Here is a 12,864-nt window from a genome sequence, read left to right on the forward strand (position 1 = left end):
GGGGTAGCATGATAATGTTGAATCCCACTGTGAATGTTATAGAGGAACCAATAATAAATGGTGGCCTTGTGGGATGAATATTAGAGAGAATCACCCCTCTGCCTGTCTTCAAAACAGTAGTTCTTCCTCCATCATTTCACTAAGTAAAGGAGAGTTGACAGATACCTGGCAACTGATCACCTTTGACAACTGTTATAAGTTGGTGATACTGAAACATTTCCATTCTCTCTCTCTCTCTCTCTCTCTCCTCTCTCTCTCTCTCTCTCTCTCTCTCTCTCTCTCTCTCTCTCTCTCTCTCTCTCTCTCTCTCTCTCTCTCTCTCTCTCTCTCTCTCTCTCTCTCTCTCTTTCTCCCTCTCTCCCTCCCACTCTCTGTCTCCCTCTCTCCCTCCCCCTCTCTCTCTCCCTCTCTCTCTCTCCCTCTCCCTCTCCCCCTCTCTCTCTCTCTCTCTCCCTCTCTCCCTCTCTCTCCCTCCCTCTCTCTCCCTCCCTCTCTCTCTCTCCCTCTCTCTCTCTCCCTCTCTCTCTCTCTCTCTCTCTCTCTCTCTCTCTCTCTCTCTCTCTCTCTCTCTCTCTGTCTCTCTCCTGTCTCTTTTTATCTTTCACTCTGTCTGTCCGTCTCTTTAAACCTATTGAGGTGTATTTTGCATTCCTCGAGTCCAGCAATGTTGGCATGATGTGACGTGACGTGATGGGGGTTCCAGTAATGGCGGCAAGTGTTTGATTGGTCTTGACTGCCTTGGGAGGTCAGTTGAAGTGTTTCTTAGAAATGAAATTTAAAAGTTGAACTCCAATAAGATATCTCTTAAGCTTGGTAACCAAGCGGGTTAGGATGTGATTGCTTGTGGTGAAGGTCAAGGGGATGGCTGTTTGAACCCTGCCACCGGCGAAGTTGAACCATGGTTCCTTAAATTCCATGCTACAAAGCCCTCTGTGAGGGGCACTGTCCTAGCCTCCCAATAGGGGGGTAGAGTTTGTGACGTTAGACCACGTCGTCATTATTATCATTGACCATAAAAAAAAAGAAGGGTGTTAGTGTAGGTAGTTCTTTATTTATTTATTTATTTATTTTTTTTTTATACATATTCCCTTGCACTAAGGCTTTTGATAATTGTTACAGTAATGTTTTGACAGCCCTGGTATCACTTCCTGCCCTGTAATGCTTGTACTGCTCTTAATGATCTTTGTTTATAACCCTGTGATACTCACTTGGCCTGTCAAGCGAACAAGCATTAATATCTGTGCTGGAGCTCAGGAATGGACTGACCACGGATACTTGCCAGCCATCCAGTCAGCCAGCCGGCCAGCCATCGTGTGCAGACCAACAGAGAGATTGGAGCCATTTGCCTCCTCTTGCTTCTTGCAGCCAGCCACTGGCTCCCTAATCTGCATGACTACCATGCCACCCTCCCCCCCCCTCTCTCTCTCTCTCTCTCTCTCTCTCTCTCTCTCTCTCTCTCTCTCTCTCTCTCTCTATCTCTCTCTGTCTCTCTCTCTCTGTCTCTCCTTCCCTCCCTCCCTCCCCTCTCCTCCCCTCCCCCTCTTTCTCTCCTCTCCTCTCTCTATCTTTCTCTGTCTCTCCCCTTCTCCCCTCCCCCTCTTTCTCTCCTCTCCTCTCTCTATCTTTCTCTCTCTCCTTCCCTCCTCTCTCCCCTCCCCCTCTTTCTCTCCTCTCCTCTCTCTATCTTTCTCTCTCTCCTTCCCTCCCTCTCTCTCTCCCCTCTCCCCCTCTCTTTCTCTCCCCCTCTCTTTCTCTCCCCCTCTCTTCCTCTCTCCCCCTCTCTCCCTCACTCCCCCCTTCTCTCTCTCTCTCTCTCTCTCTCTATCTCGTCTGTGTGTGTGACACAGATAGAGAGGGTGGGGGTGAGGGAGGGATGGAGAGAGAGGAGAAAGAGAGAGAGAGAGCAGTAGAGCGCCCTTCTCTCTCTTGGGCTCCGGAGCGCTTTGCATTCTTGGCACCACCGTCACCGTCACCTTCTTTGGGGCGGGGGAGGGGGGGGGGCTCGGATAGATACAAATCAAAACTGCACCGCGCCGCCCCCCCACCCCCCTTCTCCTCCTTCCTCTCCTCCTCCCTCCTTCCTCCCCCTCCTCCTCCTCTCCATTTCCTCCTTCCCCTCCTCTTCCTCCTCTCCTCCTCTTCCTCCTCTCCTCTTCCTCCTCTCCTCCTCTTCCTCCTCTCCTCCTCTTCCTCCTTCCCCTCCTCTTCCTCTTACCCCTCGTCCCCTCCTCTTCCTCCTTCTTCTCCTCCCCTCCTCTTCCTCCTCCTCTCCTCTTTTCTTCCTTCCCCTCCTCATCCCCTTTTCACCCTCCTTCCCCACCTCCCCTCCTCTTCCTCCTTTCCCTCCTTTCCCTCATCTTCTTCCTTTCCTCTTCCTCCTTTCCCTCCTCCTCTTCCTCCTTTCCCTCCCTTCCCCTTCCCCCTTCTCCCCTCCCTTCCCCTTCCCCCTTCTCCCCTCCCTTCCCCTTCCCCTCCTCCCTTCCCTTTCCCCTCCTCCCTCCCCTGTCCCCTTCTCCCTTCCCCCTTCTCCCCTCCTTCCCCGTCCCTCCTCCATTCCCCCTTCTCCCCTCCCATCTCCTTCCCCTCCTCCCTCCCTCGTCCCCCCTCCCTTCCCTTCCCCCTTCTCCCCTCACTTCCTCTTCCCCTTCCCCCTCCTCCCTTCCCTTCCCCCTCCCCCTCCTCCCTTCCCCCTTCCATTCCCACTACTCCCTTCCCCTCTCCCCTTCCCCCTTCTTCCTTCCTCCTCCTCCCTTCCCCCTCCTCCCTCTTCCCCCTTCTCTCTTCCCCCTCCTCCTCTCTTCCCCCTCCTCCCTTCTTCCTCCTCCCTTCCCCCTCCTCCCTCTCCTCCTCCCTTCCCCCTCCTCCCTTCCCCCTCCCTTCCCCCCTCCCTTCCCCCTCCTCCCTTCTCCTTCCTCCTCTCCCTGTCTCTCTCCCTTCTCTTCTCCACATCATCATCATCATCATGCCTTCCCCCCGTTTCTTCTCCTTTCTCTTCATCCCCTCCTCCCTCTTTTCCTCTCCTCCTTGACTTCTCCTTCCTCCTCCTCCCTTCCCCCCTCTTCCCTTCCTTCTCCCTTCCCCACATCATCATCATCGTGCCTTCCCCCGTTTCCTTGCCCTCCCCTTTTCTCTCTCCCTCCTCTCTCGGTCTCTCTCCCTCCTCCTTCATTACCTCCCTCTTCCACCCCCATCCTCCTCCCCTGTCCTTAATCTCTGCCTCTGCCTCTGCCTCTCCTGCATCCTTCTCCCACGCCAACCCTCTCCTTCCTCCCGCTTTCTGTTAGGTTACTTCCCAACCCCTTTTTCTCTCTCCCTCTCTCTCCTCTCTCTCCTTCCTCTCCCCATCACTTTCTCCCTGTCCTGCCCCTCCTCTCCTTTTCTCCTCACCGTCTTCCTCCTCCTCCTCCTCCTCCTCCTGCCCTTCCCACCTTTCCACCCTCGCCCCTCACCCTCTCCCTCTTCGTCCCCCCACCCTCTCCCTCTTCCCCCTCCCGCTTCCTCCCCCGTTACCCTCCCCTTCTTCGTCCCCTCATCTCTCTTCCCATTCTCCTCCCACCCAGTCACACTCCCCTCCCGTCAAAACCTTCGTTCTCACCCCCTTTCCCCCCCTTTCCCCTCTTCCCTCCCCCTTCTCTCACCATCTTCCCGTCTTCTACCTCCCCCCACTGTCCCCATTCCCTCTTCTCCCATTCCTTCCTCCCCCCTGGCCCTCCACTTCGCCCTGTCCCCTCCTCCTGCTGTCCCCTCTTCCTGCTGTCCCCTCTCCCGCCTGAGGCTGAGGACCTTTCTAAATGTACAACTTCGTCAGGAGAAGATCTTCTTCGTGTGTCATTCACCACGGCCTTGGATCACGAGTTGGACTCGTGATCGACAGCTAATATCCTATCCTATGAAAGATCAAAGCTAATATATGACCTTTATGCACACACACACACACACGACTCGTGGCGCAGTGTTGGAATTCCCGGCTGCCACCACGGCGGTCCGGGTTCGAATCCCACCCAGGGCTGAAATAATTTCAGTGTCCCTGCGCTGCGGGTCGTTACTCCAACTCTCGTGGGCGGGGAGTTGGGTGTGTGTGCGCGTGTAAGGTCGTCACAACATTACCCATAGATCAGTCATATATGAGCTCTGAGCTCTCTTACGGGAGGGAAATAGCTGTCGATCACGAGTCCAACACGTGATCCAAGACCGTGGTGAATCACACACACTTAGGAAGTGGTATAGGCCAAGCTCAAACAATACACGAGTTCAAATCTAAATAATAATTGGAAATCAAGGATATATATTAAGTTGGAACTGTACATGAATTTGAGGCTAGGTAGGACAGAAAAAATAGAAAATAGGAGGCACACGAGAGAGAGAGAGAGAAGGGGTAAGGGGGAGATGCAGACGGGCAAGGACGAGTTATGAGTGCGTCTTTGTGAACGCGTGCAATGTGCAGTACAGACGCTGTCAAATTTCTTACATCAACTTGTTTCCATGAAGTAAATGTAACTGTTTCAGCACCTCATTATATAACGTGATCTTATTGCGTTATTTCCTCGTATATTCAACGTACAGAATATGTAGCAGTAACAGTGTATTTGTACTGTGAAAACTACAAGGAGGTTCATGACGACAGTTACTTTAAAACCCCTTGAGATATCTACCAAATGCGTTTGAGCATTGACAGCGAGCGCGCGAAGCCATGCAGTGACCTTTCAGCTTAAATAAAAAAAAAGTGAAATTCTTTGTTGTATGCTATTCCTGTTGCTTTTTAAGATCCCAAGGTTTTGTTTTTGTATCTGTAAATCGATCTTAGCTGTGGGCAGGGCCCCACACTGAAAGGATTCATTCAACAACTAATTTTAGCATTAGAATATCAAAATATTAATGTGCGTCTTCTTTGTTTAGCTTCGTTACATTTTTTTTTCTTAGCGGAATAAAATTGCTTGGCTGCAATGTTGTAAAGATATGTACAGGCTAGAACCGTGAAAACAAGCGTGTATAACCTCTTCGTGGTTACACAATATACTCGGCAACAAAAAGATCGACACTTTGCTGTCGAGGGAGTGCAACGAAAACACAGTCGAACATTTTTACTGCGACCAGCGGCTGTTGAATCGAACGACGAGGTATGGCGTCTGCGTTTCTGTGAAGCCTTAATATCAATATTGATATGCAGTTCTATAACTGTTCAATCAATAAAAAAAAATATATATATAATTTTATCCCGTCACGACAATTATGTCTTAGTGTGGCCAATACTTGACGTTCTCATACAAATAAAGGTACAAAATCGAAGGGGGGGGGTGTTAACAGGGGATGTCGAGACCATTTGGTCCCAAATGGACCAAAGTATTAACCAGATTAAGTGTATAAGGGACCGTGTTAGAGAAAGGTCGGTGGATAGGTGGATACATGGACTGTAATTTCCAGTTATATATATATATATACATATATATATATATATATATATATATATATATATATATATATATATATATATATATGCAGTATATATTCTGTCCATAAGTCCATAAGAGGAGGATTATGAAACATTACTTGAGCTATTATACTCTAATCGCTAGTGTGACATCTGTAGAGTTTAGAGTATGTTTTACTGGGTATCTTGAGAAATATCCATCTAGCTCTTGTTTCCCCTATGTGGAAATTGTGTGTAGTGCATTTGTGTTCATCTGCAGCCATGTTCAACCCACTGCAGAACAGAACGTTCTCCAATTTTGTTCCTCTCTAAATGATCATGTCAGCTGTCATCGCTCTCTCTCTCTCTTCTTTTTCTCTCTCTCTCTCTCTCTCTCTCTCTCTCTCTCTCTCTCCCTCTCTCCTTGCTCACTCTCTTCTAATTCTTCTCTCTCTCTCTCTCTCCTCTCTTTCCTCTCTTTCTCCTCTCTCTTTCCTCTCTTTGCTCCCTCCCTACCTCTCTACTCTCTCTTTCCTCCCTCCCTCCCTACCTCTCTCTTTCTCTCTCTCTCTCTCTCTCTCTCTCTCTCTCTCTCTCTCTCTCTCTCTCTCTCTCTCTCTCTCTCTCTTTTGGAAAACTTAGTAAAAGCAAAGATAATGGATGGAGAAAAAAAGAGAGTGGAGAACAAAAAACCTCCAAAACTCGTAACTTACATCCTCCTTCACCATGAAGCAATTGTTATATCATTAGTTGTTAATGTTCGACTGTGTATTTTAGTTAAATGCGGCCCCGCATGGAGAAGTGTCCCATGCGACACAATGGCCGGTTTTGAGTTGCGCACATATAACACTATTTTGTGCCGGCCGAGCGAGCGTGAGGTTTTACTACTGTTTTAGGAGCGTTTCGACCATATTGCAGGTCATGTTTTGTCCTTTCCGACATGCTCGGATTGAAGTAGAAGGGCCAAAATAGTGTTATATGTGCGTAACTCGAAACCGGCCATTGTGTCGCATGGGACACTTCTCCATGCGGGGCCTCAAATATGTTGACAGTCTTGTCTGTTGGTTCATTATTATTGCTGTTCTTTAGGGCAAAGATTTTGCATTTGCCGGTGGTACATTTCCTCTTGGTTGCTTTTATGCTTTTACATTTTTGAGTCTTCGTTCTTTTATGTGTTGAACTTGATAAAGTCTTCTGTCCTCATGTTGGGGTAATTCTGCTGCCTTATTTCTACCCCCTACAGTGCTTTTTTTTATCATGTGTCTTAATTTTTTCATCAAATCCTTTGTTGCTAGGGAAAGCTTTTACTGTGCTATGAAAGAAAATTATCATCTTGGAGGGCAGTGCTAGTAAGAGTTTCTGTAAATCTTTAGTTCAGCTCATTTCTGGTTCATTCATCAGCCAGTGTGGTAAACCTGTTTTGGAGGCTGGTATTTGGTGGTTGTGGAGGAAGAGAAGAGAGTATCTGTGTGTGATACAGGTCTTTGGGTGTTGTTTTAATGTTTCTTAATACCAGCCTCCAGAAACATATTCATAATCATATCACTCACCGCTCCATTAACACACTGAAAGACAACACACTGCTGCATGCCAGACCCCCTGATATCCACCCTTCTGAATCCTCTCTCCCACGAAAGGACAGAGTCCACCTGGCCAGACTGCGGTGCGGCCACCACCCAGCACTTCTTAGCTACCAGAAGAGGCTGGATGACTGCATTGTGAACAGCTGCCCAGGATGTAACACTTCACCCCATACCATACAACATATAATGGAAGACTGCATTATACACAATCATGCACGCAAACAACACAACATACACTCTATAAAGGATTTGTGGGAAAACCCAGTTTCGGCTGTGGCATTCCTTGGGGAGACAGGACTGCTCGGACAGACAGTCTAGGGAATGACAACAACAACAACAACCTGTTTTGGATGTAAATCTGGAATTGTCTCTCTGCTCTCTCTCTATCTTTCTCTCTCTCTCTTTTTTTTTTTTTCTTCACCTAACTCCAGCTTAGCTGCTGATCCAATACAGAGGACTTGTTTGCCCTTGTATAGAGTATATTTCTTATGTTTGGGGTGACTCATTGTGTTTATTTTCTTGCTGGTGAACTCAGCCTCTCCCTCTTCACTGCAGTATTTTTCATGGTTAGTAGTATTCAGAACTTGGTAGTTTTATGCCTCCCCTTCTTAAAAGACCATACAACAGTAGATTTTCTGAAATGTCTCTTTCTGTGCAGCTACCTTTTGGAAATCAATCAGTTCCAGTTACCTTTTGCAAGAGTCAGCTGGCATGCTCTGTCTTTCCTTCCACTGGGAAAGACTCTTTCAAAAAGGGAATATTTCAAGATGACACTTCTACAGTGGCAGTTAACTTTGAATTGGTGAACTATTATTTTATTTATTTTTCTAGAGCAGGCTTCTCTTTTTTTTGTTTTTGTTTTTCTTTTTTTCCCTTAACATATAGATAGAGCAATTATTCTTAGATGATTTTGTTCAGCCCAAATGTGACCTCCAGAGTGAAAAGGATAATCATACTTGATATATTTATTTATATTTGATGTTCTCTTCAGAAAATGGGGGATTCTGACCCAAAGGAGATGGGGAGTCCTGATGACTCTAGTAAAGACCTATCCAACCATCAAGGAAACATTCCTGCTGATGATACCGATGAGGAATCCCGAGGTATGTTGCCAATTCCATTATTAAGGAATGCTAGAGTAGGGCAGTGTAGAATGAGGTGTTCTGTTTCATCTGTGCAGTGATTGCATTCAGAGTGATTTGATTCTGCGGCTGGGCCTATTCTGTATTGGTACTATTTCAAAGATGGATAGAGGCCCAAATGTAGTTGAATCAATGTGGTTCTTGCTCGTCATGGGAGGGATTTTTCAGTTAGGTTAATGTCTGGGGCATTTAGTTGGGTATGGAGTTTGGGTTTGATTTTGAGTGCATGTTTTGTAATCTGAGTGTATGTGGTTTTGTATTGATGTGTTACTAGGTCTAGGTGGTAGGTTTTTGTAGATTTCTGAAAAGTATGCTGCTGGTGTAGCATTTTTGACTATATATCTAGGGACAGTATTAGATTCTTTGTCTCTTGCCACCTTTTCTATCTCTAGTAGTAGCATTGTTATAGTATTAATGATGAAAATTATTGTAATAACTATGATGATAATAATGAAGGTAATGATAAAACAATGAGGAGGAGGATGGTGGTAATTCAGAACACATGCACTGCTTGAGGAGGGTTACAAACAATAATCAGTTCAGTGTGAAAGTGTCACATATTGTTTCATTTATCGTAACTTTTGTCTTTTTTAGCTGAACCAGAAAATGAAGAGGAGGCAGAGGAATTAGTCATATTGGACCCAGATGCAGTGGTAAGAGAGGAAGCCCTCAGTCTTTGTTGTTCCTTATTGTGAAGCCACATCCTAAGGTTCAGTGACAACTTTGTACTATCCCTGTGTGCTAATTGATGGTACTTTAGTTCCTACATTCTTATTGTTTTGAAAATATGCAAATCTATCTATCAAGAGTTTTTTCCCCCTTATAAGGGGGGTAGCCAGGTCAGAGGCACATAACTATTCCCAAAATCTCCTGATTAAAGATGGGGGGAGGGCTTTAACCACTTCACTCCGGGCCAAAATCTCGCGGGCAGCATTAGCTGCCAGACGTACGATGTTTCGTCATAATACTCGCATCATAAAAAATAGTCACCGCTTATATCGATCGTTCTCTCTTTCACCCGTGAATTTTGATAACCATAGAAAATGTGATGAAGACAGTTTAGAGAGTATGTCATTATGCAGGGGCAACTACAATAAATATAATCAAGACGCCGATATGGCAGCCTCGCGTATCCACTTGCTCCTCATGCCGCCTACGTAGGCGGCACCGTATGGAAGAGGTTAAGAGATCATGGGAACAAATTAAGAAAGACCACATGTCTAAAAGAAGAAATACAGTTCTCTATATAGATGGAATAGCTTACAAAGTGATGTAGGCCAAGCTCAAACAATACACGAGTTCAAATCTAAATATAATAATTGCAAATCAAAGATATAGATTAAGTTGGAACCGTACATGAATATGAGTCTAGGTAGGATAAATGATTAGAGAATAGGAGACGGAACCCAACGAGTCTTGCTCCTTTTCCTGCATACTACAATTAGGTAAATACCCTTTCCACTCCCCTCTACTACCCTTTCCTCCCTCCCAATTTAGCTTCTCATGGATGATGGGACATCCCTGTATCCCCCCCTCCCCCCCTGGGTTGGAAGCAGTGTAGCAAGACACAGTACATCCACAGTAGGACTTAACCAGCTCTGGCTCTTTGGACCTACTCATAAAGCACTGTGTCTTATTGTTGCCCTCAACACAAGTGGTGTGACAAGAGATAAGGACAACCCTTTGTTTATAAGCTGCTAAGATAGGAAGAGCCTTAAATGGAAGTTAATGTATATTAAGTGGGTGCATACTTTGACTAAGCTATCTCTCTGGTTGGAGGAAAAGAAGGAAAAGGGCCTTTGGTGTATTGATTGACTACTTCAAGTTTCATGGACTAGAAACCCACAGCATCACTATGGCAGTGGTTCCTTGGCTCTTCTGTAGATATCTGAGAAGAAACATTCTGGTTCTTATTTGTATTATCTTGGTGTGGGACAGTTTTTCTGTCACCAGCTTACTCAAGAAGGAGGGGAGCTGTCACCAGTCCTCAGCTCTCTTAATGTGAAAATGTGGAGGAAATAGTCAGAATTGATGGAGAAAGATCCTAGGCTCAGTTCAGAGAGCAAGTTGCAGCACCCTGGGGCTGCACCTTCAGGTAGAGTTGAGGGTGAGGAGTTTTGAAGAGTGGTTGAAGATAGTCTCAATCAGTCCATTGAAGAAGGATCAGTAATTGGTACTGCTTGTGTAATTCCTGTGAGATGGATGTAAGGGAGAATCATCTCCCTGTAGTGCAGCTCATCTTGGAAACCCTTCAAACCTTCACATCCATTTGGAGAGGCTGGCACCCAGTCTCCAGGTTGGGTCCAAGATATCTTTCCATCAACTTTGACTACCCTCCCCACAGTTTTTACATAAGGAGATCTGGTAACTGGTGACTTTCTCCTTTTCCTCCTCCTACTTATCCTGTTAGCTGGTTAAAGAAATACACATACACTAGTACAACTTAGGCATTTGTCCAAGTTTTTTCTTGGAGATGTATGGGAGGGCCTGAGGACTCTTGTTAGCTACTGTAAGTTTCCAAATGAGTGAAACTGGAGGCAAGTTGTTATTATAACCCAGAAATGTTGTCATCATTAAAAAATTCTCTACTTGATGTCAGATGATTTTGTTCAGCTGGGAGAAAGCTCAGTTCCTCAAAGTGTTAATTAAGCACACAGAGTATCATAAATCAGATTGATGACATAACTGGAAATTGTGTAGGTTTTTCACTTATCAGCTAATGAGCAAAGGTGAGGAGCCTGGAGGCACTGAGTGGCTGCTGCTCAAGCTGTCACTTTTGACCTATGTGCTTGGACTGTTGACCACTTCCATACGGTGACGCCTACGTAGGCGGCATGAGGAGCAAGTGGGTACTCGATGATGCTGACGTCGGCATCTTGATTATATTTATTGTAGTCGTACCTACGTAACTTCCATTCTCTCTAAACTGGCTTCATCATATTTTCTATGGTTATCAAAATACACGGGTGAAAGAGAATGAACGATTGAGCACTGACTTTATTTTTTATAATGCGATTATTATGACGCAACATCGCACGTCGGGCAGCTAATGCTGCCAGACGTGCGATGTGCCCCGGAGTGAAGAGGTTAAGGGCAGGTAACAGTTAGTACTGGGAATTGGAGAAAAAAGTACAGGATTTAAACCCACAACTAAGTGAATGCGAGAATAATATGTTTCCGATTATGCCATCTTTGGTAAAATGCTATCTGTAGATTCCAAAATATTGACGCCAGGCTTACCTAAAGTTGGGGTCACAGAGTGCTTTTGATCTTGTATAACTTCTGACGGAGGGGGAGGGTGGGTCGCCGATTTAATGAAGCGGCCTTGCTGTGGATGTGCTGTGTCCTGCGACACTGCTTCTGACCCAGGGCAGTGGACAGGGTGCAGGGATGACCCATCATCTAGGAGGTGCTAAGATGGGAGGGAGGGTGGAGGGGTGTGGAGTGTTTTCAGGGATGAAATGTGTGGGAATGTTTTTGTGCCTTGTCCTTTTTGGCTACCCCCCTGGGAAGGGGGAAAAAAAGCCTTGGTATATGTATGTATGTATGTATAAGTTCTGGCAAAGTCACTACATGTTTTAATTCTTTACCATTTTTCTTCAGGATGTAGATCTCAATCATAGAAGAATCGCTAAGATCGAAAACTTGGAGTCTTTGGTATCTGTGGAAACCCTCTGTCTGCGTTGGAATCTTATCAAGAAGATAGAGAACCTACACAGCCTAATCACACTTAAGGAACTTGAACTTTATGACAATCAGATCACTGTCATAGAAAATTTATCTTCATTGGTCAATCTAGAGTGAGTTATCAGTGAGGTTGTACCTGTTTGTGATGCCATGATTATGTCTGCAGTTTTATATGGTTTGATTTTTTTTTTTTTTTTTTTTTCCTGCCGATAAAGGTTGAGTTCACATGATTATTTCTTCCACATTTTTATGGTAAGTTTCCTCAATTTACTGGAATTGTGTTACTGTTTAAGTCATGCTATCATTGCTCAAGAAACCTTGTCAGGATTCTGAATAGCTACAGCACCCTCATCTTGAATTGATCACATAATTATTTAATGATTAGCTTTCAGTGTTACTGGTATTAACATAAAAAGTAAATGAATAGCATGTGTAGGTGTAGGATTTTGGTACAGAACCAACAATTAGTAGCATACATTAGTACAGTGCTTACTTAGGTTCACCTGCAAACTTGGGAATGTGTGTATAACCCAGAGCCCATTTATGGATATATTGATATATATATATACAGATGCTCCTCAACTTACATTTTAGTTACGTTCTGAACGGCTGAACGTAAGTTGAAAATGAATGTAAATTCTATTACCGTATCTTATAAAACACCCCTAGATCATTAATTATACACATAACATTGTAAAATGATAACATTAATTTCAAATAAATTAAATTCAAGCAACATAAATTGAGATGGTGGAGGAGGAGGGGGAGGAGGAGGAGGCAAGGCATTTTCAGTTTGTCGTCTGCACAATGTAAACAATGGACGTAGTGTCGTGCGCAAGTATCGTTTGGACTACGGAGAGCGCGCTAAACTAAAAAATTCACCAAAAAAATTTTTTTACAATTTTTTTTTTACAGTCAGTTCAAACGTAAAATCGAAAAAACGTAAAACGAATTAATGTAAGTAGAGGAGCGTCTGTATATATATATATCTATGTACATGACCCAAGTGGTTCATGAATATATATACAACCCAGGTATTCATGAA

The 12,864-nt window shown here is 44.9% G+C and overlaps 1 protein-coding gene across 5 annotated transcripts in view; it reads left to right on the forward strand.

The window, feature by feature from the left end:
* sds22 (protein phosphatase 1 regulatory subunit sds22) overlaps window positions 1-12,864 on the forward strand; it is a 61,511-nt gene that overhangs the window by 3,851 nt on the left and 44,796 nt on the right. For all 5 annotated transcript variants that reach the window (XM_076212653.1, XM_076212655.1, XM_076212657.1 and 2 more), the window contains exons 2-4: window positions 7,982-8,093; window positions 8,727-8,785; window positions 11,736-11,932. In XM_076212653.1, the coding sequence (XP_076068768.1) occupies window positions 7,985-8,093; window positions 8,727-8,785; window positions 11,736-11,932 (365 nt within the window). In that variant the 5' untranslated portion in view covers window positions 7,982-7,984. The remainder of the gene's footprint in view (window positions 1-7,981; window positions 8,094-8,726; window positions 8,786-11,735; window positions 11,933-12,864) is intronic.

This window comes from Oratosquilla oratoria, chromosome 30 (assembly GCF_046742065.1).
Source record: "Oratosquilla oratoria isolate Oo_2021 chromosome 30, ASM4674206v1, whole genome shotgun sequence".
NCBI classification, from domain to species: Eukaryota; Metazoa; Arthropoda; class Malacostraca; order Stomatopoda; family Squillidae; genus Oratosquilla; species Oratosquilla oratoria.